Below are 25,003 nucleotides of genomic sequence, written 5' to 3'. Positions count from 1 at the left end.
GGGAAGAGGCAGGCAAAGTCTGGGCACTGCAATAATGACAGCCACAACATAGAAATATTCTTAATATAATTAGGTGCAGGGCCTCCCCCCTCCCAACCACACATACAAATGAGCAGGGGGCAAATTCCCCCTGCCCAGCCAGCCACTGCTGCAGGCACAGGGTGGCCTCCCCACCGTGGGGCACGGGCACCCACGGGGAAGGGCTGGGGAGGGGCTGGTAGCCCGGGCATGGGGCAGCCCGTGCTGGGGCAGTTCTGCCCAGGCTTCCCCTGCCCTGCCACCGCCTCCTGCAGCCAGCACTCCTGTTCCCTGCGAGGAGGGAGCATGCTGGGGGAAACAAAGATGCTGACACCGAGATGCGGCCACCAAATCTAGCTGAGGAGCGTCCCGAGTGGGTTAATTCTAGGTGGAGGGTTATTCTATGAGCTGTACTGCAGCAGGGCAGGGAGGATGGGGGGGGGCTTTTCCTTGTGGGGAAGAGCTGGTCCAGGCAAATCGTCCGCGGTCCTGGCCAGGTGCTCAGTAGTCTGCTGTGTATTCTGTACCATGCAGCCCTCGGCACAACAAGGTGAACTCCTTCACCATCTCCTTCACTCGCCGCTTGTTCACACGCTCTCTGCTAAGACAGAGGGAGGGGACAAATATGAAGTAGGAGGGCTGCACTGGGCCATGCAGGGGGGTGGGGTCATTCCTGTGGGAAATGTGTTGCACAGCTGCCAGGGCAAGTGGCACACAAACCTGAGGATCTGCTGGCTGAAGTTTTCCTTCTGCTCTGGAGTTACTCGGGCCGAGGGGAAGCCATCCTGCTGCATGGCCTCCTTGATCCAGACACTCAGGAGGCTGAAGCAGTGCTTGTTCAAGGCAAAGAGGATTTCTGCGAAGTGATCCATGAGGCTGCGGGAAGCCTGGCCACCGATGCCCTACCACCGAGCAAACAACATGCTGAGCCCACGTTGTCGCTCCCCCTGCTCCCACCCATGCTGCTGGGCTCTCTGCCCCTGGTTCCATAGGGATGCTGCTCAGGAACAGAGCCCAGTGCTGCCTGGGGAGCCCGTGGTCTGGCGTCTCTCACCTCCAGCACTGCCTGCAGCAGCGCTTTGCCATTCTCATGCACGACCTGTCCCACCGGGGCGATCTCTCCACAGCGGGGCAGCAGCTCTGTCTGCAACACAGAGGCCAAGCTCGCTCAGTGCCAGCACAGGCTCCACTCTCCAGCACCTGTGCCCAACCTCAGCCCCACTCCTGCCTTCCCAGCTCTGAGAGGAGATGCCACGATGGCATCATACTCACAAAAAAGCCACAGGATGCTTTGACTGTTAGGGCCTCGGGAAACTTGAGTGAAAGGACACCTGCAGGTAAAAATCACTCAGGTTAGCAGCCAGAAAACCCCCTGGCAATCCCAAATCAGCCCTGTGGTCCCTAGCCCTTGGTTGTTTTGCACCCAGCTCTACAGGTGGAGCAAGCTGGCTTCTCAGAGTGCCCATGCCCATGGTACTCACCACACTGAAACACTGCTTTGACATCCAGGTTGCTACACAGGAAGAGATCCGGCTTCCTTTTCAGAGCCTGCAAGGCACACAGACAGGCAGCATGAACCCAGCGCTGCAGAGGCAGCCAGGAAGCCTCCAAGGAACCCGATGCCCCAGACAGCCTCTGCCTGGACACACACTTACCTGAGCACACCCCCAGGAAAGGGCAGATTCACACAGTACAGCAGGAAACCATCACTTTACCCCTCCCCATGAATATCATTCAAACAGCCAGGCAGTTTGCTATGCCCAGGATCCACTGACCCCAGGACCTGAGGATAGGTGCCACAGTGGTGTGCAAACACTCAGACACAGAGGGCTCCTGTCCCATCAGAGCAGATCAGGCAGCAGCACCGCTCCCAGGACAAGGGCAGCCATGCAGGGCTCAGCAGAGACCAGCCACCTGTGTACTTTGCTCCTCTCCTGAAGATGCTGGCATCCCTGGGGTCACAGCAACTCTTTCAAGCAGTAGCCCCAGACTGCATTGTCATCTGTGACAATGAGATGCCAACATTTCTTGGCAGTTCCTGAGCAGCAAGTCTGAGATCAAGAAAGCCTGGGAGTTTTTAATTCCACACAGTGATTCCACCAGCTTCTGTGCAGGTCAGGCACTGCTGCTGGCGACACCCTGAGCTGTGGTACCTTGTGCAATGACTTAGTCCCCCTGGTGCTGGCACTGAGCAGTTACTGGGTGGAAATGTTTCAGCCTGCACCCTCCACTCAATGGGAAGGGTTTCTGACCTGCCTCAGTGAGCCCTGCTATATTAGGCAGCCACATCCATACCCTGAGCACCATACCCACTGCTGCAGAAAAGCACTGGGAATGGCAGCCATTCCTCCTGCTCTGCTGTCACCACAACACCAGGGACATCAGCCATGGCACTGGAGCAGCCCTGCTGTGTCCCTGGAGCTCAGAGAGCAGCATACCAGGGCAGGCAGCCCTTGGGCTGAACTCAGTGTGGAGCCACTGCTGCCCTCTGAGCCTTCTCCCAGGGATAAAAGCAGGGACAGCTCTCCATCAACAGCCCCCAGGACACACGGCCATCTGCCCCTGTGGTCTCTACCTGGTGCAAAACAGACTTAATTCCCACCCCATCTTCTCCAGGGAAAGTCCAGAGCCATCTGCCTAGTGCAGATGCTGGAAAACAAGAAACTGAGTAGAGTTACCCCATCTCCTTTCTGACCTTTTCTATCACACACTGCAAAAGAGGATTCAGTTTTGGGCACCGAAGGCATCGTTGTATCAGGTGGAGATGGCACAATTACAGGGACCTGCTCCCTACTAGATATAAGCAGAGAACTTCATGGGGCAATCAGGGGCCACATTATACTTGTGTGTGTATATACAGGCTGTGCACCACCACTCCTGAGGCACTGGCACCAGTAGCAGAAGGTGAACTGCTGGCTGAGCAATGGTTTATCAACATACCCACTCATGGAGGCTGCTGCTGTTCAGCTGGCCCCATACAGGACAAACGCTTGCAAGAGATGTTATAGTTTTAGCCCTGGAAGACTACCCCTGCTGGGGCTCTACTGTGAGCTCCAGAGCAGGGACTGAGCCTTTTCCCCAGCAGCATGCTGCTCAAGGGCAGCTGGCTCCCGTGATAACCACCCAGCTGCAAGTTCCTCTACCCTGCCCATCCACGGGTTTTAATCCAAGTCCTGCATGCTACAAGTATTCCATTTGGCACAAGTCTTCCCACCTACCTGCAGGGTGCTTCTCCCAGCCCAACCAGACCTGCTGCAGGCTGAGCCCCCCAAGTTCTCTTGCAGATTCACTGCAGCATCTGCTCCTCGCTCCATCAGTGCCATGGGGAAAAGCATGCCACTATTGGGACAGCTCCTTCCCATAGCACACTTTGCAGAGTGCAAGCCCAATGCAGACCAAGGCACATATGCACATGTCTAATGTAGAGAGATGCTTTTTACCCCCACAAAATGGGCCCTGTGGAGCTTCTCCCATAAGAAAGCAGCACCGGGTAGGTTTAGCTACTCTTTCCCAACACCAGATATGTTCAGCTACTCTTTCCTAGCACCAGGAACCCTGATCCAGCTCTAGGACCTCTTCTTGCCAGACCACCTTCCCTGTCTCCTGCCAGAGCACCTCTGATCAAATGGGGGCAGGTCTTTAAATGTTTTCAAATGTCCCCCCCTCCCATCCTCTGCATGAGCAGCCACTGCAGAGAGAAGCACTCGCTCTCCAAGAAGAGGGAACACTGGGTTCTTCTCCACAGCAGCTCAGACACCATCAGAGAAGCTCTTCAGAGCAGGCTCTTCTGTGCCCATTTCTTCGTAGGCAGACAGGCATGGAACTCTTCCAGCAGATGGAGAACAGTGGGGACTGCACCGCCAGTTCTTGCAGTTCTCCAGAACACACAGCCTTAGTATCCAATACCCAATCTCTTCCTAAACCCCACAACTGGCACAGCAGAGCCTCCTCCTTTGAAAAGGGCACATAAGGCTGGCCAGGCAGGAGCGGTGAGCCTCAGTGAGGGGATGCTGAACACATGTCCTCCATGGGGTTCTCTGAGTCTGGCTGGAGCAGGTGAGGCAGAGCTCAACAACTGCCACATGCAGCCTGGACCAGACCATGAAGGGAGGTGGGCATGAAGCTGGCTGTGCTTGGCCAAGCACTGTCTCTGCCATCACAGGAGGTCAACCCTGCATCTTCTACCTGGTGAAGCCCTGGCAGGCAGACAGCCCCAAGGATCTGTCAGGGGATGTCACAAAAATGCTCCCATGGTCTGTGCAAGTGAGAAGCCCTGCCGGGGTTGGGGTGAATGAGGTGGAAAGGCAGGCTGGAGAGTCCCAAAATCCTACCTGCAACCAGGAGCACACATGATACCAACTGGTTCCCCAACTTCAGAACCTGCCTGGTTTTGCTAATGCAGATCTGGGTGCAAGTCCCAGCCACCATGGCCATGTGGTCCTGGGCAGAGGCACTCCAGCTACATGGGTGGAACTGAGCCCACACCCTCCAGGTGGGATGCTTGCCTTGGGCACTGCAGCAGCAATGCTCTGCACCAATCCCAGCATGCAGCAGAGGAAGGAGGGAGCAGCTGAGAACAGGATGCTGGCACTGCTCTGTGCAGCCTTATGGCACACTGGTTATTTTATCCGTAGCTTTGAGTACTGTGATAACTTTGTAATTTGGTTTAAGCCAGCAGCTCCCATGATAATCCAGCCATCATCAAGAGTGGATTGCCAATTAACACTGTGGCAAAAGGATCAGCTGCAACAATGGGGCAGTTCCATGAGCTGCAACCAAGCCCAAAGATAAAGTCAGCTGGAATCCAGAGAGAGATGGTTCCCTGTGTACTGGTGACAGAGATGCAGGCCTCATGAGCTTCTATGGAGTTATCAGAAGGTAGGACAGTACTTGCTAGCAAGAAACAGTGCCTGCAAGGAGGAACCAGACAAATTTGAAACAGGGAAGACGATATTTCCACCAAGGTGATCAACCACAAAAACAGATGGTCAGGGAAGTGGGAAAGTTTCCACCTTGACACACTCTTGTGTCCAAATTCACTGCTGCTCTGGAATATGCATTACTTTGCCAAGGGGCCTGCAGGCAGAGCAGGGTGAGTGAAAATACAGCTCTCACCATACAAAAATCTGGTCTGAAGAGATCTGCAGTTCCCTCTTGAGTTTAACCCTCTAATCTAAAAATCCTCAACAGCATCACCACAGAGTATGGTCCTCTGGAAGAGGACAGGCTGGACCCATCTCTCCCATCAGACAGCCCTCAAAGTCCTGAGAGCAAGGAGTCAATCAGGGATGTTAAGGCCAGTTCTTGATGGATTTTAAAGCACCTCACTAGATCATCAGTCTGTGAGAAGGGTCAGGCCAAGGAAGAGGAAACCTTGAGTTCTATGCGTGAAGAGAGAAGACAGACATGGGATCCTTTGGTATCCATGGGGTTTCAGGAATACAAAGCCTGGGAAAACAACAGGTGTTGAGTGGGTGGTGTCAGGCTAGAAGCACTGTCTCACAATGGTCCAAGATGGAGAAGACACTGAGGTTGGAGCCTCTGAGCTGCTCCTGCAGGAGTTCCTCTGGAGAGTATCTGGAGATCCACACACGAGACAGGACCAGCTGCCAGCACATTGCCCCAGCACCGCCTGCAGATCCTGCCCAGAAGGACAGTGTATAACAGATTCCCAGCACCCTGGATGGGCAGTGTTTGGTCTCACAGTACACCCCATGAAGTGCAGCATGGTTGCACTTTTCTCTCCAAGAAAGCACAAATATTCTGTGTCCAGACACAGAGGAGAATTTCAAGACAGAGAGAAATTCAGTATTTTCCAAAGAAATAACAAGTAGCCTTGGGAGAGTCTTTCAGAGTCACCTAATGCCTTACACCCTGGCAGGATCACTTTTACCTGCTCTCCAAGAACAGTGGGCTTTTGGGTCCTTTGAAGAACTCCTTGCAACAACAGCTCCCCATGTGATCTTTCAGTGCTTCCCTGCCCTCTTAGGAAGACTTGCTCCTGCCAGACCTGGATCCTTTACCATGATTTCCTCCCATTACTGATCGTCCCACTCAAGGAGAATAGAAAAGGGTTTTTTACCTACAACTGGCACATTACCTTTTACACATTCCAAGCCTCATGCAGCTCCGCACGCTCCCATCAGCTTTTCCTCCCCACCATGTGTACAAGGTGGCCATCTTCCCAGATGCTTTTCTCTGTGGTCTCTGATATAAATCTACAGAAATGTTCTGCCCCAAACTAGGCACAGTGTTCAAATGGAGGTCCTGCTAGCAGTGAGGACACCACCAAGAACCTCATGCACAGACCCCATTTACCACCCTCCCATCATGTTCAAAACCCTTGTTAAGAGGTCACAGCTTCCAAAACCAAAAGCAGAGCAGAAGTCTGATAGCCTTATGTTACATCTTTCAAGATGAAAAGCAGGGAAGAAAAGAGTGCAATATGGCTCTGTGATGCAATGAGTCTCAGCAGGCTCTGGGCATCAAGGTCAGAACTGTGAGGAGAAGACCCTGCCTGGGGGAGGTCAGGTGCAGCCCTCTTGCCCACTCCAACCCTCAAGACCCATGGAAGGATCAGAGGGGTCTGATAGTACCAGGACGTGCCAGGCACCCTCCCAGGGCTGTCAGCAAGGGTAGGATAGCCACAGCTCTGGGAGGAGCTTGGGTGAGTGTTCCTGCACAGCACTGGTCCAGCACGTGTGGTTAGAGGCCTCACCATTACAGATAGAGCAGAAAGCAACTCTGCCAGGCCCCTCCTCACCACAGACCCACCCTGTGGGTAGGTGGGCAGGTGTCACGTCTCTGACAGGGACACTGCGTACATGAAGGACATCAGGGCCACGGGGAGCTGAGGAGCACACTGGGCAGGAGTATATACACACACAGCATAGCACTGGCCCTGCCTGCCCACTGCCAGCAGTGACACAAGTGCCAGCCCATGGGCCAGCCCGCGGCCCCTGCCATGTCAATGCAAACTGTCCCCGTGCGCCGCTGAGCCAGCAGCTCCTGCACAGGAACTGCCACCACCCGGAGAGGCTGCTGGGGCAGGGGGCAATGTGGCTCTTGCCAGATCCAGATGCCATCACAAACACATTGCTCAGAGCCAAACCCTGGCAGCTGCCTGCTCCTGAGGGCAGGGGCTTCCTCCTGTTAGCACCTGGGCAGGGCAGCCAGCTCAGCCTGTCCCCACTCCAGAGGACCCATCAGAGGTTAGGTAAATGGGTTGGAAAACGTCCGCTTAATGCTCTAATTTGTCTGTCACCCAAGGGTGACTGCAGCAGCAGCAGCACCAAGCACCCCATGCCAGCTTCAGCCCAGCAAGGGGGTGGGAGCTGGAGCTGCCCTGCAAAGGAGGGCACTGCCCTGGGGATGGTGTGAACCCAGAACTAAAGGAGAATGTTTTGTTTTCAACTTCCACGGAAACAGATGGAGAAACTCGATATTCAACTAAAAGGAAAAAAAAACGTTGTCAACAGAAAGCTAAAAATAGGTTTAAATTGAATTAAAAAGAGAAAGAGAGAGAACAGAAAGTGAATGAATAAGAAACTAAAACACACCTGTGCCAGGAGTTGCATAAATGAATCAACAATATCAGGATGATCCCTGGGCCCTAAAATATAATAAAGATGTAACTTAAGAGAAAAATCATACAAACAGCAACTCAACATCATATAGTTATGTGATACAGAAAGAATTTACAAGTGAAAACAGGAGTGTAAGGGAGGAGGGGTGTGTGGGGAAGGGGATGGGCAACATGAGCAGCTTGAAGCAAGTTAAAGAAACAAAACATACAAAAAATCATGAAACTTGGAGAACCCAAGAACAGAAAGAAACTGCAAAGGAAAGGGTCTAAAGCCCCAGGGTCTCCAGCTAGCACCTGGGTGCTGCAGAGCCAAGGAGGAGATCTTCATTTCCTTGGGGAGGAAGAGAAGGAGGAGCAGGGGCTAGCTGAGCACCATCTCCACAAGGAGAATTATAGCTTTTGCACTGAGGGGACTGAGCAGGTCTTCAGAGCACTGTTTGGTCCTGGAAGGTAACTGCAAGTGAACGACAACACCTCAGCAAATGCTTGACAGGCCTGGCTGGGCTCAGGCGTGCACATGCTTGTCACCAGCATCAGCTGCTCAGGAGACCCTGGCACAGACACCCTCCCACCCCATTCCCAGATGCTCTCCAGATCGGTGAGTCCAGGACCCTCCTGGAGGTCTCCTCCAGCATCCTCATGGGAGAGAGCAGCTCAGTGCCCAGAGATCTCTGTGCCAGCACCACTCACCCTACCTTGGCATCTGACTGTGCACACTTTTCTTGGCCCTTGTAGGCTCAGGCATGCCCCCTTCTCCTGCCACACGTGGGTTCAGCAGAAGGGGCTCGCTCTGCTCAGAGAGCTGGCCCCCCACCCAAGGGGACAGTCCTGAGCACACACCAAGCTGAACAGCCGCTTGCCTGAGCAAAGCTCGCATCCATGTGTTGGCACAGCTCGGGCTCTGTCCCCTCCTTTTTCCTCCTGCAGACGTGCCTGTTGCTGCCTGGAGGCATTGCCAGCTCCCCAGCACCGAGGCAAAAGGGCTCCAGCATAGACACATCCACACGCCACCGGCACGAGCGGGGAAGCCTGGCTTGCTTGTCACTGACCCCACTGACACCTCAGCACAATGGGATTTGCTCAGACCGTGGCGTGATGATGAAGCAGGGCTCCTCATGTCTCCCCCCACCTCTCTAGAGAGCTCTGAGCCTTGAGCTGGGGGACAGAATCACCCTACCTGACACCCAGCTGTGAGCAAAGGATAAGACCCCGTGGGGGCCATGTGGTAATGCTGAAGGACCAAATCCAGCAGCTCCAATGTACATTTGTCTCTGTCACAGGGCAGGTCACCAATATGCTGAGGGGAGCCATGGTGCAAAGGAGCCCGTTCTAACTCCATTTGCTTTTTGTAGGGTGTGCAGTGAGTCACAGAGGGGCCCCTGCCATGCAGGAGGACACCAGCATCCTCAGCATTACAGCAGGGACTCAGTGGCCACCAGTGACTCTGAAAAAGTAATTTCCCAGCTGTTCACACACACATTCTCCTGCTCATGAGGGCTTGATTTCAGGCCACTACAAGTAGCAGTGGTCCCCAGAGAAGCCCCAAGAACTTCCTGTGGGCATAGCCTCCCTGCCAAGCTGGACTGCAGTTCCAGTTTGACCCTTGCTGCACCTGATATCCAGCCTGGGCTGCTGTAACAGTACAGAGGCACAGAGCACCCAGGGATTTCCTGCTTCTGTTGCCTGCAGGGAAGGTACCCACCTTCCAGGGGTTGGGATGAATCCAAGAAACAGAGATGGCCCCAATTAGCTTAGCTAGGAGTGAAAACAGCCATTCCTGGTAAGACGCCTCCAGACTCCATGCATGCAAAAGCCTGACAACAGCCCCAGCGCGAAGATGGGCTAATCCTACGTACCTTGCTGGAACAGGGTCAGTGTGACTGAGGTAACAAGCAAGAAGAGGGCCTTGATGGGAGGAAAGTGGGCAGGCTCATAAGAAAAGATGTGAACCAGCTGCAAAAGAGAGAGAAGGACTGAAGCTTCTGCTGGCCCTGCACATCCCCAGCCACCCAAGCACAGCTCCATACCTGCCGGGTGAGTTCAATGGCAGAGACCTGGGGTATGGTGCTGTACATCTGCCCCAGCATCTCACACAGCTGAGGCACCATTGGGGCAAAATCATCCAGGAGGGTCTTCACAGACTTCTCAAATATGGCACAGACAGACTGTGGGAAAAGAGGGACTGCATGAGCAATGCACATCTCCCAGGGCTTAATGGATGGGTTCCAGGGGAGCAAAGAGCTGGCAGCAAGGACAGGGACCAGCCAGGCAAAGGGCTCAGACCCGCTCTGCAGCACAGGATGCTCAGAGTGACCAGGAAACACCACTATTCCCACTGCAGCAGGAGTGCTCCCCAAGGGCCAGGGAAAAATGGCTGGTGGGACGCTGCACATGGGCATTACTGGACTGAATAAACTGGACAAGCACCAGATGATAAAGGTCCAGTTCAGAACAGAGCTGTTCTCTTAGGGAACACAGATTGGGTAGATCTCATCTCCCTGCTCATGGCAGGACCTCAGTTACTGGAAAGAAGCAGAACTGATGGAGGAACAAGACAGACAAGAGTGACTTGATGTTGCTGGTGACAGCAAGCAGCACTGGTACAGATAACCCAGCAAGACATCCCTCTCACAGGCCATCACCCAGAGTTTGTCCTTTGCTGTTCCCCACTCAGGTCAGCAAGGACAGGCAGAGCTGCAGGCAGTACACAGGTGAAGCCTGGTTACCTCCACCACCTGGGCATCATTCAGCCACTTGCTGAGAACCTTCTGTATGAGCTGGAAGACTTGCTGCAGAACCACCACCACCTGTAAGGAATGAGAGACACTGAAGACAATTGGTCCCCATGGCACTGGGAGGGGGAGATTCAAGACTAAACATGGCCTGGACTCAAACCTTCAGGCACCACCCCTCTGCAAAGCTGGACAGCTTTTCTCTGAAGCAGCCTGGCACAGCTCACAGTTGGTAAGTAGCACTCAGACCATCCTCCAGAGCAGCACCTAGCCAAGAGGCATCCAAGAGGCAAGTCACCTCTATCCACCTCAGGAGTGGTGGGATGAGCTGAAGGAGCAATTTTAGCTGGAATAGACTAGCACTACCCTCTTGCTGGCACAGGCTGCATTCCCCATTAACTCCCCCCCTCTCCTGCAGTGAGCTGTGAGGCTCTGGCCAGTCTGTGGCAGAGAACATGGAGCTATCACTCTACTCACTGGGTTGGGTCCTTGCTGCACTGGCAGATTTTTGACCTCGGTGCTTTCATGGTCGTCATCGTGGTGGCTGATGTCTAGGGTGGTGAAGAGGTTGGAAAGCAGGCCCAGGATGTGGATGATGGCCAGCCTGTTGGAGGGATTGGGCTGCCAGGGAAAATAAAGCCGAAGTATGACACAGACTGCACTACTCAACCATAGTCATGTCTTTGGGATGCTGAGGATCTAGAATGACAGAGGCAAAGTGCCAGAGAGGGGTTCCCTGCACTGCACTTTCCCTTGAGCCCAGGTTTAAGAGTGCTGCTTCAGCACAGCAGCCCCAGGGCTACAGCCAGCAGGAGAAACCACTTCTGGATGGAGGCAGCACACAGGCACTCACCGTTTCATCAGCCAGCTTTTCCAGCTGCTGGATGTAGGGGGTGATCAGGGAGTGCAGGTTCTTCAGGATCTCCTCCACTTGCAGTGCAGAAAGCAGGAAACCAAGAGCCTGCATCAGCCACATGCACTGGCTTGTCTGGGACAGAGAAGACACAACAGGGCAGGTCATTGCCTGGCCCACAGCCCATGCTCTGACAGCTGCCAGGGTCCCAGTTGGGTGTGCTGCAGCTCCTGGGCTTCTCTATACAGGTCCCTCTAGGTGCATCTCACTGTAGGAGAGGGGAACAGCTCCCTAACAGTTTCTGTTCCCAGGGGACAGGAGCTCTGGCTTCAGCACACCTAGCCTCTTCCCAGCACCTGCCAAGGAAAGACCAGTTGGTGTCCAGAGATCTCCATGCTGGCATCACTCACCCTAATTTGACACACCATCCTTTGCAAAGCCTGTGTCAGCCAGCCCGTCATAGTCACAGCCAAGGCTGGGACTCAGTTCCTACACTTATCTCCCTTTTTCCTCTTGAAAACATGCCTGTCATCTTGGTATCCTTGGGTCTGGAGAGACTGGGAACTGCTAGAATTAAGCCTCCTCCTCCTCCCTCTCTAGGGGACATACCCTCCCAGCACAACCCCAGCTTGTGTGGGTGAAGTGAAGCCCAGCAGTGCAGTGAGAGGCAGCCAGCAGGTTCTCCTGATCCTGCACACCACGGATGCAGTGCTGAGCTCTCCTCTGGGGACAGCTTTGTGTCTTCAGCTGAGCATGACTAAGGGGGCATGGGGGGCAAGGAGAACCAGCAGAGGTGTGAGTCAGCCTCTCTTACCTTGTGAATCTGCTTCATCAACACCTCCTGTCAAAGGGAAAGGGAGAGGAAAAGAGGAGGGTGAGTGCTGCAGAAAGGCCCTTCCAGGCAGCAGGACTGACAACAGGAGGTAGGATCGACACAGGAAGTTAAAATAACTAACACGAGTGTGGGCACAGACCAACATTGTGTGCTCCCCACAACCTGCCGCAGGCAAGAACTAAAATTCTTGTCCCCTGAGCCAGCCCACTCAGCCACCCAGCAAGGGGAGCTCCTGGCTTGCACAAGTTCTGCAGCAGGATTGCTCAAGGAGTCAACCTTAGCCAGGGTTTTCTTACTCCACTGACAGTGTTTCCTAGCTCTAAAAGCAGACATGCTTTCAAGAGCCCTTCCTCACTCTGCTTCCATATATATATATATCTATATATATCTATCTATCTATCTATATATATCCTGGCAGCATGCCCAAGTCCAGCCCTTCTCCTAGTGCCTCAGGACTCTGAGCCCCATCTGCCCCAAATCTTGAGTCAAGGAGCATGGGACAAGCTGCCCCAGCACTGCAGGGATCAGCTCAGTCTCCAAGGAGAGGTCTGAACACCTCCAAGATGCCCAGCAGCGGTACCAGCAGTGTGGCAGGTGCACAGCTGGCAGGCTGCTGCTCCCAACAAGGCAAACAAAACCCTGGGGGAAGGACAGACAACCGTGTGCAACCCCAGTAGACCCCCTGGCAGTTGTGTCTGTCATTCGCTGCCATTTCTGCATTCACAGCAGGATGCAGGGCCTGCCACCTGGGTTTACTAGCATATGAACAAAACAGGCAAGAAATCTCCTGCACCAAGCAAGATGCCCTGAGCTGCTCCTTTGTCCTCCTGTCCTGATCCTTACAAAGGAAAAGGTGTGCACAGAGCACATCCCAGGTCACCACCACACGTTCACCTGCATCCAGCTCCTACCTGTGACACAGCGACAATGTTGGCAGCATAAGGTGGCAGGTCGTACTTGCACTCTCGGCAGATCTTTTTCAGGGTGGAGACACTGGAGATGGAGAGCTCAGGGTTGCCCAAGGCTTGCAGCACCAGTGGTAACACATTGTTAATCATGACAGGGTGATCAGCCAGCCACTCAGACAGCGACCCTGCGTACACAGATGGGATCAGAGTGCAGGACTGCACCACAGGTTCTTGCTCTCTGCATTCCGTGAGCCCAGCTTTGCTTTCCACCACTGGTATTGCTGGGCAGATGTGGTCTCAGAGGCTTTCACTCCCCAGCCCAGCCCACTCACCGATAGTGAACATGACGGTGTCAGCAAGCTGCACGTTGCTGATGCTGATCCGGGGAATGAGGCCGATCAGTCCAGGCACCACATCGGAGTAGTTTACATCGATGGTCTCAGCAATGGACTGGAAGCCATAGAGCAAGGCCTCCGTGTGCTGCCAGCGTGGGAGAGGCACTGTCAGAGCCACGCACTGACCCCTGATGCCCAACCCCACCCCAGCTCCAGGCACCAGCTCAGCACCCCCACAGTAGCTGAAGAAGCTGACCCCTTGGCAGCACTAAGGAGAGGGAGGCAGAAGACCCATTCCTCTCCACAGCAAACTCCAGAGAGCCTGTGTGCTGGCAAGGTGCTCATGCTCCTCACCTCTGTCACGTCCCTTTGCTTTCAATGCCCCATTGAGGGTGAGGACAGGTCCCTGAGGGCTGGTAGCTGTCAGCCTGGCACCCGGGTCCCCTTGCTCACCTGCCACGTGGACGGCTGCTCCGTGTTGGTCAGAAGACGTCCCAGTTTGTCATAGAGGCTGCTCAGGAGCTCAGCGCCCAGCATCTCATACACGTACATCAGCGTGTCAGAGATATCCACCCTGCAGAGAACACAGGTGTCTCCAAAGGCTGTCCCCAACCTATGCAGAGAGCTCCATGTGTGGACACATCACTTTCTCTCCAGAGCACAGACACTGCTCATACAAGCACACTGTCCCAATCAATGGAGCGATCCTATGGCCACTTGGGCAGGGTAACCGGTGCTGTGCCAAAATTTTGCCAAATGAGCCAAACCAGCTCATTTTCACATAATCACCACAGCCAAAACAGCTCTTGATGGAAGGAATCTCCTCTGCGTCCCTCCTTGCATCATCATACAGCACTCGGTCTCCAGGGTGGCATAATGCTGCCCCTGCATCAGCACCTGCCTGACAAGCAAATCCAAATCTCCCATTTGTACCTGTATATCCGAAACTGCTCCTTCTCATCTGAAGACCAGAAGCCATACTCCTCATCAGAGGGGAACTGGGCTTTGTGCAGCAGCACGTCCACCAGCTGGAAGTAGACAGGCCTGTAGACCTGCTGGTACACCGCCTGCTTGTCTGGCTCAAAGGAAAGGATATCATCCTGGAGGCAGGAAGAGGAATAAATACATCAGGTGTTGCAGGGAAAGGAAAATAGAGCTAATATGTCTGCTGCATAGGGGACTCAGGCACATCTCCCAGGGCTGGTGGAACCTGTCACAAGGCTGCATTTCCAGCTCCCCGAGATCCACTTGATGCTGTGCCCTTCTGCAGTGGCAGCATTATCTGGAGGCAAGATGCCAGAAGCCCCAGAATCTGAGAGAACCCTCAGACAGCATCATTATAGGGGTTGGCAGTGTCCTGCCATGTCCTATCCTTGGGAGCAGATGTGCCTCAGACTGCTGTGAGAGAACTGACTGGGCACAGCACCCTCCTGCATGCACCTGTAGTCTCAGACCCATCTGGAGAAGCAGCAAGAGGTGGTGGGATCCCCAGCCTGGCCTCCTGCAGCAGAGGAGCTGCTGGCATGGCACTGACTTCGCTCCCCTCCCTGCCCACGCTCAGCCACGCCACATTGGATTGCGGAGGAACGGAGCTGAGGGATGAAAGGGAGCTAAAAATAGAGCACAGTGTGGCAGGGATGCTCTGCTGATACAGGGAACACTGACCCTGGGAGAGGGACCCCACACTGGGCAGCCACTAGAGCCATACTCTTGTTCCTGCCTGCTGCAGGCATGCACCAAGGAGCTAAACAAACAGGTCTGCTGCAAAGAAAAAAAATTAACATGAAGTTTTAAATAGTTTGGTTAATGAGGCCCTTATAGGATGGCTCACACTTCTAAGGAAGACTCGTGGCAGTAAGAGGCAGCCACAGGGGCAGCATTTCCTAGGTATGTGCCCTGCCCTAGCTGCAAGTGCAGAGCAAGGAGTGAGGATATCAGAAGTCCCTGAGACCAATTAAATCCAGGCCAGACCCCAGTCCTCAGGCACTGGTGCCTCTGGCCATGCCTGGAGGGCAGAGCCCAGGCAGGCTGTCCACAGCAATCACTGACCTGCAGCGTGTACCAGAAGGTGAGGGTCAAGGAGCTGGTGGTTTCGTTGACAGGGTAGTGTCCAGGGATGCCAGTGCAGAACATGATCATGTTGACCAGGGCCAGGAAACTCTGCCAGTGCTCCACCTGGTCCAGGAGGGCTCTGGGAAGCAGAGAGCATGGTCAGAGTGGCATCTCTGCTGTAAGCCAAACTCCTCTGCCCTGACACGTCACTGGGTGTAGGACAGGCCCTGGACAAAGCAGCATGTGGGGAAGAGCAGGCTGCTCCAAGCTCACTCCCCCTCCTAGGGACCACGCCCAGCACTCACCGGGAATGGTTCTCCCCCAAGGCCACAGCGATGCGGCAGATTCCATGCGATGTCTCCATGTCCCCGCTCTGGACTGCCTGGCGCAGCTGCTCTTGGAGCCCCAGCACGGGCGGGATGAGCTTGAGGAGGGTGTTCACATACCTGTAAGCACAGCCTGAATCAGTGCCAGGCATCACCTCCCTGGCATGGGCTGCCATGCCATCCATTCCTCCTGATGCTCTCCCAGAGCTCCTGCCCAGCTTTCCCTACTTGAAGGCTGCTTTGTGCAATGGGATGCACGCAGGAGCCCTCACTGCTTACATGAGCTCTCCTTGCAGCCTGTGGCATTAGGACAAAAGCTGCAGCCTCGAGCACTGCTGCAGCAGAGCCTCTGCAAGTGAAGTGCTGAGCCGGTGGCCATCAGCTCTGGGCAAACCCTGCACTGCACCACGGTGTGGACCCCTGCCTCTGCCCACCCACACCTGCCAGCAGGGCTGCCAGCACCTCCGACCTGCCACTGCCACAAGCAGCTCTGAGTGAGCTGTGCCTGCACACAGCAGCATCGATGTGGAGCAGAACAGCAGCGAGGGCAGACCCGGGGGCTCTTCCTACCGTGCTCGCAGCCCTCAGGTCTGCACAGAGGCAGTGCTAGCTGCCAGTGGGAAAACATGCGACTCTCCAGCCTGGGCACATCCAGACTGTGGGCCATATCTGGGATGAACTGGGCAGCCACCATTGGGGAATCCCAGCCAGGGACAATGCTGGCCCCTCGGCACATCCCGGCTGCAACAGCCCAGTGCGGCGCTGCTCTCTCACATCCCATCCCGCACATCAGCCTCCCCTCCGCTGCCTGTAAGAGATGGTAACCAAGGCAACGAGAAGGAGGCAGCCAAGGTGAAAGGCAGCCCAGGGCCCCCGGAGAGAGGGAGAGAGGCCGTGCTGGAGGCTGATGAGCAGCCTGCCTTTTCCCTGCCATTTCCCTGCCCGCCCAGGCGTGTTATCTGCAGCCGCAGCCCGTGCTCTCTGCCCGCCCCCTACACGCAGGTGCGGGGCTAAGGATGCTTGGAGTGGGAGGCATATGTGATTCCAGCTCTCCTGTGCCCACCCTGGGGAAGAGATGTGAGTGCTGACACCAGGACAGCCACACATCCACCCCTGAGTGGCAGGGTGGCTTTTGCTATGGATGATTTAGGAGGGAACAAAGCCATTGGTGCCACCAGTGCAGGGACAGAGTTGTGTGGGTGGTGACAGCTTTCTCTTTGGGTCAGCAAAAGAAGACAGAGGAAACAAGGTGTCTACAATCCCAGCTGTCGTCCCAGCATTCCCTCTGTGCTGTTGGGGGTCACCCTCCTCTCGCCCTCTCCCCCAGAGAAAATCACACAGCAAAGGGTTTATTTTTGCATAAGCCATTTCCAAGCCTCTGATGCCCTGTGTGTTATGTATCTGGCAGCATGGGAACAATGTGATGATGGAGAATTTGGAAATTCAATAGCTCCTCTCCCTAGGAACCAATGCTGCTTGCAGGGTAGGCCCAAGGGAGCCAGGGCAGTGCTCAGACAAAAAGCCACAAGAAACCTTCCACTGCTCCAGTGTAAGGCAAAGCCATCCCTCCTCCACAGCACTGGGTTCACATTACCCTAGGGATGTTTTTATGGCTTTATGACTTTTTCTGACAAGGATCCTGCTTCTGCCAGTTACCTTGAAATACTCACAGTGCCAGGACCTGAACTGATCCTCTGGAATCCCTGCACAGCCAACAGAGATAACCACCCAGATTTGCTTCCATACTGCAATCCCATATCATTGAAGACTTCTAGAAAAGTGAACTGTGTCTTCTGAGCACCACCTTGCTCTGCTAACTGTTCTGCAGACGCAAGGACATCCTGGATGCAAGGGTCCCTAGCCAGGAGGGAAATGCTTGCTCTAGATGAGTTGTTTTAACCAGTCACCCAAGACCTGCCAGATCAGCCAAAGATGCGCTGCTCTATCCCATACCTAGGAGCATTCAGCCCCAGGTCACTCCACCTGGTCAGTGCTGCTTTCCAGCCCAAGGGACCAGCTGATGCCAAAACCCTGACCAGGTACAGAGCCTGCCCCAGGAGGTGCTGCTGCCACCACCTCCCACCCCCCACACCACTGTCAAGAAGAAGACAAAACCATCCCAGCTCAGAAAAGCCCCTGGATGCCCAGCTTGTTTCCAGCAGCTAGAAACTGTGAATGCCTATGAAAAGAGTATATGAACATGGCAGTCACATGGTGACTCTTGCCCATGCAGTTCCCTGCAGTGATTTGTCTTAGCCTTCCAGAGCAAGATTTGCTCTCCTGGTATTTAGGAGCTGAACAACTTTTGCTTTCATGACTTTGTCTGGTCCCTTCTCAAAGCCCAGTGAACTGCAGCATTTGCAGCTCCCTCTGTGGGACCAGCACCTACTCTTGCTCTCCCCACAACCCTCTGCAAACTGCACCATTATGGGGGAGAACCTGTAGAGGGGAGATATGGACATAAGGGACAATCTCATCCTTCCTGATCCAAAATCTGAACTACATCTTGATGAGATAATAACCCGATCTTATTGAAAACCTGTTTCTAATGAAGCTGTTGGAAAACTGTTCAAGTGAAATTCCTCTCCAAAAATTCAGCACCAGGTGCCAAGACCAGAAAGAGATGGGCTGTACACAGGCAGCCCCATACAGACACCTGCAATCCTGCCAAGTCCATCACTGTGGCAGCACCCTGCTGCTTTCAGAAAGGACACTGAGTGTCCAACATGCGTGCTCCATAACTCCCACCATGGGCATACACCACAAGGAGGTCCCTTCCCCACTCCAATGCTACCCACTGCACTACAGGAAGGCCAAGTGGTCAAGTGCCACATGCCAGCTCTCCCCTTGTAGTATGTGCTGCCAAACTCCCTGAGCCACTTAGCTGAGGGGATAATCCTCAAATGAGATGGAAAATACAGCCCAAGTCTCTCCTCTGCAAATGAGATGCAACAGTATCTCCATTTCTCCCCTCTGGCAACTCAGGAGCTTCCCACCACTTTCAAGAGCAGAGGTGTGCTCAGAGATGCTCCAGTGCCAGCTCCTGACCCAGCCTCCAAGGTTTCTTCTCAGGAATGCCATGTCCTAATAGAGGAGCAGCATCAAGACTCCAGCAATACCCAGCATGTCCCCTTCTCTGGGTTCACAGGGCTCCCACCCACCTGGCAGGTATAGAGATCAAACACTTTGCACCTACACATCTCTGGTGCATCATTTCTAGTAACACCTCAGAGGCAGGAAACCACTCTGCTCCTTGCAAGCAGGGAAATGGGAGCTGCCAGCACAAGTGACTTACTCAAGAGTGAGGCAGCACCAAAGCCACGTGGTCCTTACCCATGAGGTCACACCTGCCCTCACCTGGACACAGGTGCTGTGGCAGGAGAGCTGCCTCGCAAGGTGGTGCTCCCCTGGGAAGATGAGCCACAAACCACCTAACCCTCAAAGTCAGAAGCCAAGTTCATGAGCCACTGAGACTTCTGCTGGTGGCAGAAGCACACTTGCATGATCACCTCTGCAGAAACGTCAGTGAAGACAGCTGGGAGGGAGCGAGGGGAGAAAGAGACAGTGTATAAAGCACTCATGGAATTGGTGGCAAAGTGGTGAGCCCCAAGACATTGCTCTCATGGAGCAATGCACTAATAACCTCTGGAGAGGACCATGCCAGCAGCCTAGTGCCAAGAATGCTCCGAGCCTGCAGCCAAGGGCCCTGCAGAAACACAGGCAAGAGACCATGGAGGAAGAGAGCAGCTGAAAAGCAGCAGGGATCTCCCAGACTATCAAGATAAGAGAGGGAAAGGTCAGGAGACTCCCTGGAGGTTCTGGGAAAGAGCTGGATCCACTTTGGCTGAGTGACAGAGGGGTGGGACAGCTAGCACTAGGGGAAGCAGGAGGAAGAACACATTATAGTGGACACAAGAAACAAAAGGAGAGGAGAGCACCCACCAGGGCTGGGAAGCAGCCGACACCACACGCCGCCTGGCAGGGCATCCCTGTGACAATGCCACCGCTGTCCCCACACCCGGGGCAGGAGCTGCACCAGGCTCACACACTGGGTAGCTTTTCAGGCCAGCTGCCTGCCCTGTCCTGGCCACTGCCCACATGCCTACAGACAGGGAGGGTGCTCTGCATGGCTGATGATGCCTCCAGAAAGAAGGATGGAGAGCAAGTACTAAAGATTCTGTAAGGGAAAAGCCAGCATGGTAGGTCTGAATGGGGCCAAAAACTGCATGGTCAGCACAGAAACAGAGAGGAAACCCCACTGTCAGTCACATTTCTCTCCACAATTCACTTTGAAAGCTCAACAGAAAATTCAGCCTTTTAATGCAATCAAAGAGCAGCACTGCAGGGCCAGACTCCTGCACAAAGGTATGGAATCATGGCCAAGGGACTTCAGAGACTCAAGGGAAATGGAAAGCAGGAAGACCTAGTCCAACATTTCAGAACTACAGGTGACCTTCTCACACATTCTCAGTTTCTGCCCCAGACCTGCTAAAAGGGTCTGAGCTGGTCCACAGCCTTTGCCAGGCACAAGAAAAAACGGTTTGTGGTCACCTTCTAAACACTAGCAAATGAGGCAACCCCTCCCCCCATCCAGCAACACATTAAAATCCTGATGGGTCCCTTTGTGCACTAGGATTTGCAGCCCACAGATGCAGCTCCTTGTCACTGAAAAGGACAGCCCCAGGCTGCCCTAGAGCTGGGGAACTTGCAGGCTGCCCCTGCCCTTAACCAAGGGGAGGACCAGGGCTCACAACTGCAGTGGCAGCATCATTCCCACCGCTGCAGAGGGTCAGAGCCTGCATGATGTGCAGCGATGCACAGGGCATGCACAGTGGCAGCAGCTCAGCTCAGCCCTCAAGGAAACCCTCCTCTTCGGGGAAGGTTGCTAAGCAGCCAGGAAGGGATGTGGCCACTGGAACTGGAGATGTACTGTCCCTTCTGCAGGCATTGGTCCCAAGAGCTGACAGCAGGCTCAGGCAATGCAGCCAAGCAGACAAGCTCGGAGCCCCACAGCGCAGCCCCAGCAGGACCAGCTCAACTGCTCCCAGGGCAGCCATGGCCACAGACAAAGGATGAGTCCTTGGCTGGCACGAGCTGTTGGAGCCAAGAGGAAGGAAAAAAATGACAGATCTGGTTTCATTATCTCTGCATTGAATCAACTCCTTGGCAGGACCAGCAGCACAAGGCAGAGGAAGGTCTCTGAACTGCTGGCAGGAGTCGGGCAGTTGCTCTCTGGTTGGCTGCTGCAGGATCTGACATGAGGAGCCAGAAGAACGCATCCTCGTCTGCCTCAGAGGCCAGTGTGGACATGGGCTGCAGCTGCCCAAGACTTCATGGTCCCTGCAAGTCAACCATCAGTGCAAAGCCTTCCAGGACCGACCATGAGAAACCAACAGCCTCCGACTGCTTTTGATAGTCTTCCACTTCCAAACCCTGACATCATTACCTTCAGAGCCAACGACAGCTAGAAAAAAGCCCGAGATTTTTCCTTCCAACCCTGTTTCCCCGCCGATATCTAGGAGCACCAGCCTGCAGCACACAGGAGGGGCTGCCCTTACCTCTGGGCATCGGGCTGAGAAATGGCATTGACCACAGCCTCCACTGCTGTGTCAAAGAGCTCTGGGTCCTGCAGAGAGGTGAAAGCTGCCTGGATGAGGTTCTCGCAGTCCATCAGCGGGATCTCCAGCTGAACCCAGCTGGAGAAGCACTTCAGCACCTTCTGCTTGATGAAACCCGGGGAGTCCTGCTGCTGCAGCAGCTGCTCCAGCAAAGGGAAGACAGAGCCGCACTCCTGCGCCAGGACGCTGCGTACCTGGCCCTTGCGGTACTGTGGAAGGCGGCTGGTCTGAAACTCCTCGGGCAGCACCGTCAGCAGCTCCAGCAGCGCCAGGCACCGCGCCCGCCCGTCCACGTTGGAGTCCTCCGCCTGGAACATGCGCACCATGTCTGCCACGGCGCAGGGCCAGGCCTCTGGCATCATGCTGAGCGCCAGGGAGGCCAGCGCCACGCACAGCCGGGTCAGCACGATCTTGGAGCCGCTGGCAAAGCGCGTGATGTGGGTGAAGAGCTGCGACTTGAGGCTCTCATATTGGTCAGCCGGGATGTCGTTCCAGTAGCGGGAGATTTTAATGTGGAGAGCGCTGGCACCAAAGTACTGGATCTCAGGCACCTTGTCCATGTGGAGAAGCAGCCAGCTGAAGTGCCATGCCTGGGGGGACACCTGTGCTTGCATCAGCCATTTCTGAGCCAAGTTCTTGTTCTCGATGTTTGGGTCATAATACAGCTGATGGAGAGCCTGGAAGAGAGAGGGAAACACCCTAGAGCAGCTGAGAAGCACCACTATGGCCTGTCCTGCCTGGGAAAGGCTTACCAGGAGCTCACTAGGATGGAGCCCAGTGCCCAGGCTGCCCTGCACAGCCAGCCCCCCTCCCCAGGGCAGCCTGTGGTAGCTGGCCTCCCTCCTCCCAGTCCCAGTAAAGCAAAAGTGATCTGGCAGCTGGAGAGGACCTGCAAAAAAACCTTCCCCTCCTCTCATGTTTCACTCTAGAAATGCCTTTTCCTTAGTCAGGTCTCATCCTCACCTTCACTCATGCTGAATCTGCCTGCTTCCCTTCTAATGTGCCATCACTGGGGTGGGCACAGGACCCTTCTTCCACATGTGGACTGTAAGGGACAAGTAAGTGCTGTAAGGGACAAGCGTAAGTGCTGACCAGCACTCCTGCCTTCCTCTCACACCTGCTCTCTGAAAGGTGCTGTGGTCCACAGCTTGAGTCCATGAGCCCATGGAATGCAAGAGCCACTGCAGATCTTTGTTTGTCAGGTTATGCAGAGTCCTGAAAACCCACAGTCACTAAGTTCAGGGATTAATCTCTCCATTAAGCCCCTTCAAAACATTCCCAAACCCACCCAGTTACAGCTGAGCCAAGAGAGCTGGCAACCAATCCTGCCTCTGCCACCACTTTCTGTGACAGTCCAGTGCTGCTTAGTGCATCTTTCCATATGGAGAAGTGAAACATCACTTACCTGCTCCTGCAGCTTTGTGAGATCTAGTTACTGCTTTGCATAGTTCAGATCCACATGAACAGCTTCACACAGGCTACAAGGCTTTATTTGCAGAGGAATATTATACAGACATGAATCCCAACCTTAATTAGCTACTTATCCTGAGTGGGTACAGCCAGCAACCAGTGATGTCCTCATACAAGGAAGGGAATAACTACCCCTTGCCTGAACTCCATCTTCCCAGCAGTGAGGATTTCTGCCTGGCACAGCAAGATTCATTTCAAATTGCTGACTGCACACATCAGGAGCAAGGAAAATCCATGGCACCTGTCGGGCAATCAGGCACCCGTTACACCCCACCAACACATCAGAGGATGATCGCAGCAGGTGCAGAGGATTTTTTTGTGTCCCCACCCTGGCTCCAGGTCTCAAATAGCCTCCCCCTCCCCCCCTAAAAAGCTCTATGTAATTCTTGTGGTTCTTGTACCAAAGAGAGGATTTAAACCCTATTTTTAAGCATGCAGAACTGGCAGCTTGGGGCACAGGAACAAGCTTCTCAAGCAAGTGCTTGTGCCTCCTGCTGCTTCCCAGCGTGAGACCAAAGAGAAGGACAACATGGCAGGAACTTTATAGAGTCGGCATTGCCTGGGTCATAATTTGAATCACCGCTGTTCAAGACTTTGTGACAGGGGAAAATGAGGATAACCTCTTTGTAAGAAAGAGGTTATGAAGTACGTCGTAGGAGACGGAGCCAGCCAACATGGGCTGCAGAGGGACAGTGTCTGACCCACTAAAACATGCATCCTGACACAGAAAAGGTTAACCCTACATAAGCAGGACATGGGAGAGAGAAATCTATCCCAACAGAGCAAGACCACGAGCTCTCAGTAACTAGCCAAACCTTTGCTCTGTTCCCAGTGATCTTGGACTTGGATGCAGGAAGCATCACTCAGCTGCTGGGGCAAAGGTAAGCACTGTCATCCCTTCCAAGCAAAGCCACAATTTACTTCACTATAGAGCAGCAGCTGCAGATGTGCTAAAAGCTCAGCCACTCCTGGGGGTAGGAACCTGGCTCCTACCCCTGCTGTTGTGCTAAGGACTGAGTCATCCTGCAGCAGGGCTGAAGCTGGAGCTCCCATTACTGGTTCAGTCTCTTGCTCCCATCAGAGCTTGCTGCTTATTTGTCTTCCCAAATAAATCTCACTTGAGATTCCCAGAATGGTGACAGCCCACTCTTTCCCTTCCCTGCTTGCTGGGCACTGTCACAAGGTGAAACGAGCAGTGCCCTTCTGCATGCTCCCTAGTCCAGGATCTTTCCCCACCTCTTCCCAGCCGCTGTTTTTGCACCTCCATGCACTTCCTAATGAATTAATTTCTTCTATTTTGAGTAGTGCTACTGCCCAGAAAACTGTGGGGAGAAGAAAATCCCTATGCACAATACATTACAAGGCACAATGTGTACACGGGAGCCCTAATCTCTAAATCTGCACAAGCTTCATAAAACACAGATCTCACCATGTCTGCAGGATGGACCTGGCCCAGGGTTGGGTTTCTGACCCACAAGCTCCCCAGCTGCTCAGCTGAGTTGGCCACAGAGCCACTGCACGCCAGTCTCACGTGGAGGAAACTGCCAGGCAAAGCATGGCACTGTGCACACTCCAGGCACACCACAGTGAGTCCCAGGAGTAATGCACATGCAGGACAAGACCTGCACGGCACCACAGGTGACTGGGACCATGGCAGGGCAGCAGAGCAAGGGTTGGCAAACAGTCTGCCTGCTGGGAAGCAGCTGAGGGCTCATCCTCCACCTGGCTGGGGCTGCCAGTGCTGCTGGTTAAGGCCTGATCTTCCTAACAGGATCTGCTTCAATCCAGAAGCCTCTGGTGTTTCCATCCATCCAACAGAATGGAGAGGAGTGAGCAACCGGGAAAAGCCCAAAAGGAAGCTGAGGTGCAAGCAGATACCAATCCTGCACACACCTCCAGCACACACACATCCTGCACACAATCCCATCAGACTCCAGCACTGGCTATGCTAAAAAATCCCAGCTGCTGCTTTGTAACAAGGGCAAAGAGGGAGCACTATCATAGCTGCTCCCCTTAACACTTGTGCTGGGGAGATGTTACTACCCCTGCATTAAGAGGAACAGCGAGCAGTTGGGTTGCAAGACCCCTTTCCATGCAGGGCCAGCTTTCCATATATATGGACAGCTCTCCCACCACCACCATCAACCCAGCGCTTTGCCTGCACCCCTCATATTCTGCCCTGTGTGCAGTCCCCACAGTCACCAGTGAACTCTCTGGAGAGGCATCCACACCCAGCAACACCAGCTCAGAGCCCTGCTCCTCTTGCTCCTC

The 25,003-nt window shown here is 54.2% G+C and overlaps 1 protein-coding gene across 5 annotated transcripts in view; it reads right to left on the bottom strand.

Annotated features, from left to right (window-relative positions):
- Positions 1–49: 49 nt before the first annotated feature.
- Positions 50–25,003, bottom strand: part of IPO13 (importin 13) — a 31,319-nt gene continuing 6,365 nt past the window's right edge. The window contains exons 1-21 of one of the 5 annotated variants that reach the window (XM_014250916.2): positions 22,668–22,903; positions 22,226–22,307; positions 21,203–21,939; positions 15,624–15,764; positions 15,316–15,457; positions 14,200–14,366; positions 13,720–13,840; positions 13,264–13,411; positions 12,935–13,116; positions 12,003–12,029; positions 11,189–11,323; positions 10,813–10,956; positions 10,330–10,410; positions 9,631–9,768; positions 9,460–9,556; positions 7,578–7,630; positions 1,500–1,566; positions 1,291–1,349; positions 1,073–1,162; positions 739–920; positions 50–619 (exon numbers count right to left, since the gene is read on the bottom strand). In XM_014250916.2, the coding sequence (XP_014106391.1) occupies positions 520–619; positions 739–920; positions 1,073–1,162; positions 1,291–1,349; positions 1,500–1,566; positions 7,578–7,630; positions 9,460–9,556; positions 9,631–9,768; positions 10,330–10,410; positions 10,813–10,956; positions 11,189–11,323; positions 12,003–12,029; positions 12,935–13,116; positions 13,264–13,411; positions 13,720–13,840; positions 14,200–14,366; positions 15,316–15,457; positions 15,624–15,764; positions 21,203–21,876 (2,748 nt within the window). In that variant the 5' untranslated portion in view covers positions 21,877–21,939; positions 22,226–22,307; positions 22,668–22,903 and the 3' untranslated portion in view covers positions 50–519. Of the gene's footprint in view, positions 620–738; positions 921–1,072; positions 1,163–1,290; positions 1,350–1,499; positions 1,567–7,577; positions 7,631–9,459; positions 9,557–9,630; positions 9,769–10,329; positions 10,411–10,812; positions 10,957–11,188; positions 11,324–12,002; positions 12,030–12,934; positions 13,117–13,263; positions 13,412–13,719; positions 13,841–14,199; positions 14,367–15,315; positions 15,458–15,623; positions 15,765–21,202; positions 21,940–22,225; positions 22,308–22,667; positions 22,904–25,003 lie in introns of those variants that run through there. The other 4 variants (XM_088060103.1, XM_088060104.1, XM_005521077.2 and 1 more) reach the window with 4 other exon arrangements.

The sequence above is a fragment of the Pseudopodoces humilis genome, chromosome 10, assembly GCF_049639895.1.
Source record: "Pseudopodoces humilis isolate 2021_Gansu_Grassland_sample_001 chromosome 10, ASM4963989v1, whole genome shotgun sequence".
In the NCBI taxonomy this organism is placed as follows: Eukaryota; Metazoa; Chordata; class Aves; order Passeriformes; family Paridae; genus Pseudopodoces; species Pseudopodoces humilis.
This window is presented reverse-complemented; position numbering and strand designations above follow the sequence as displayed.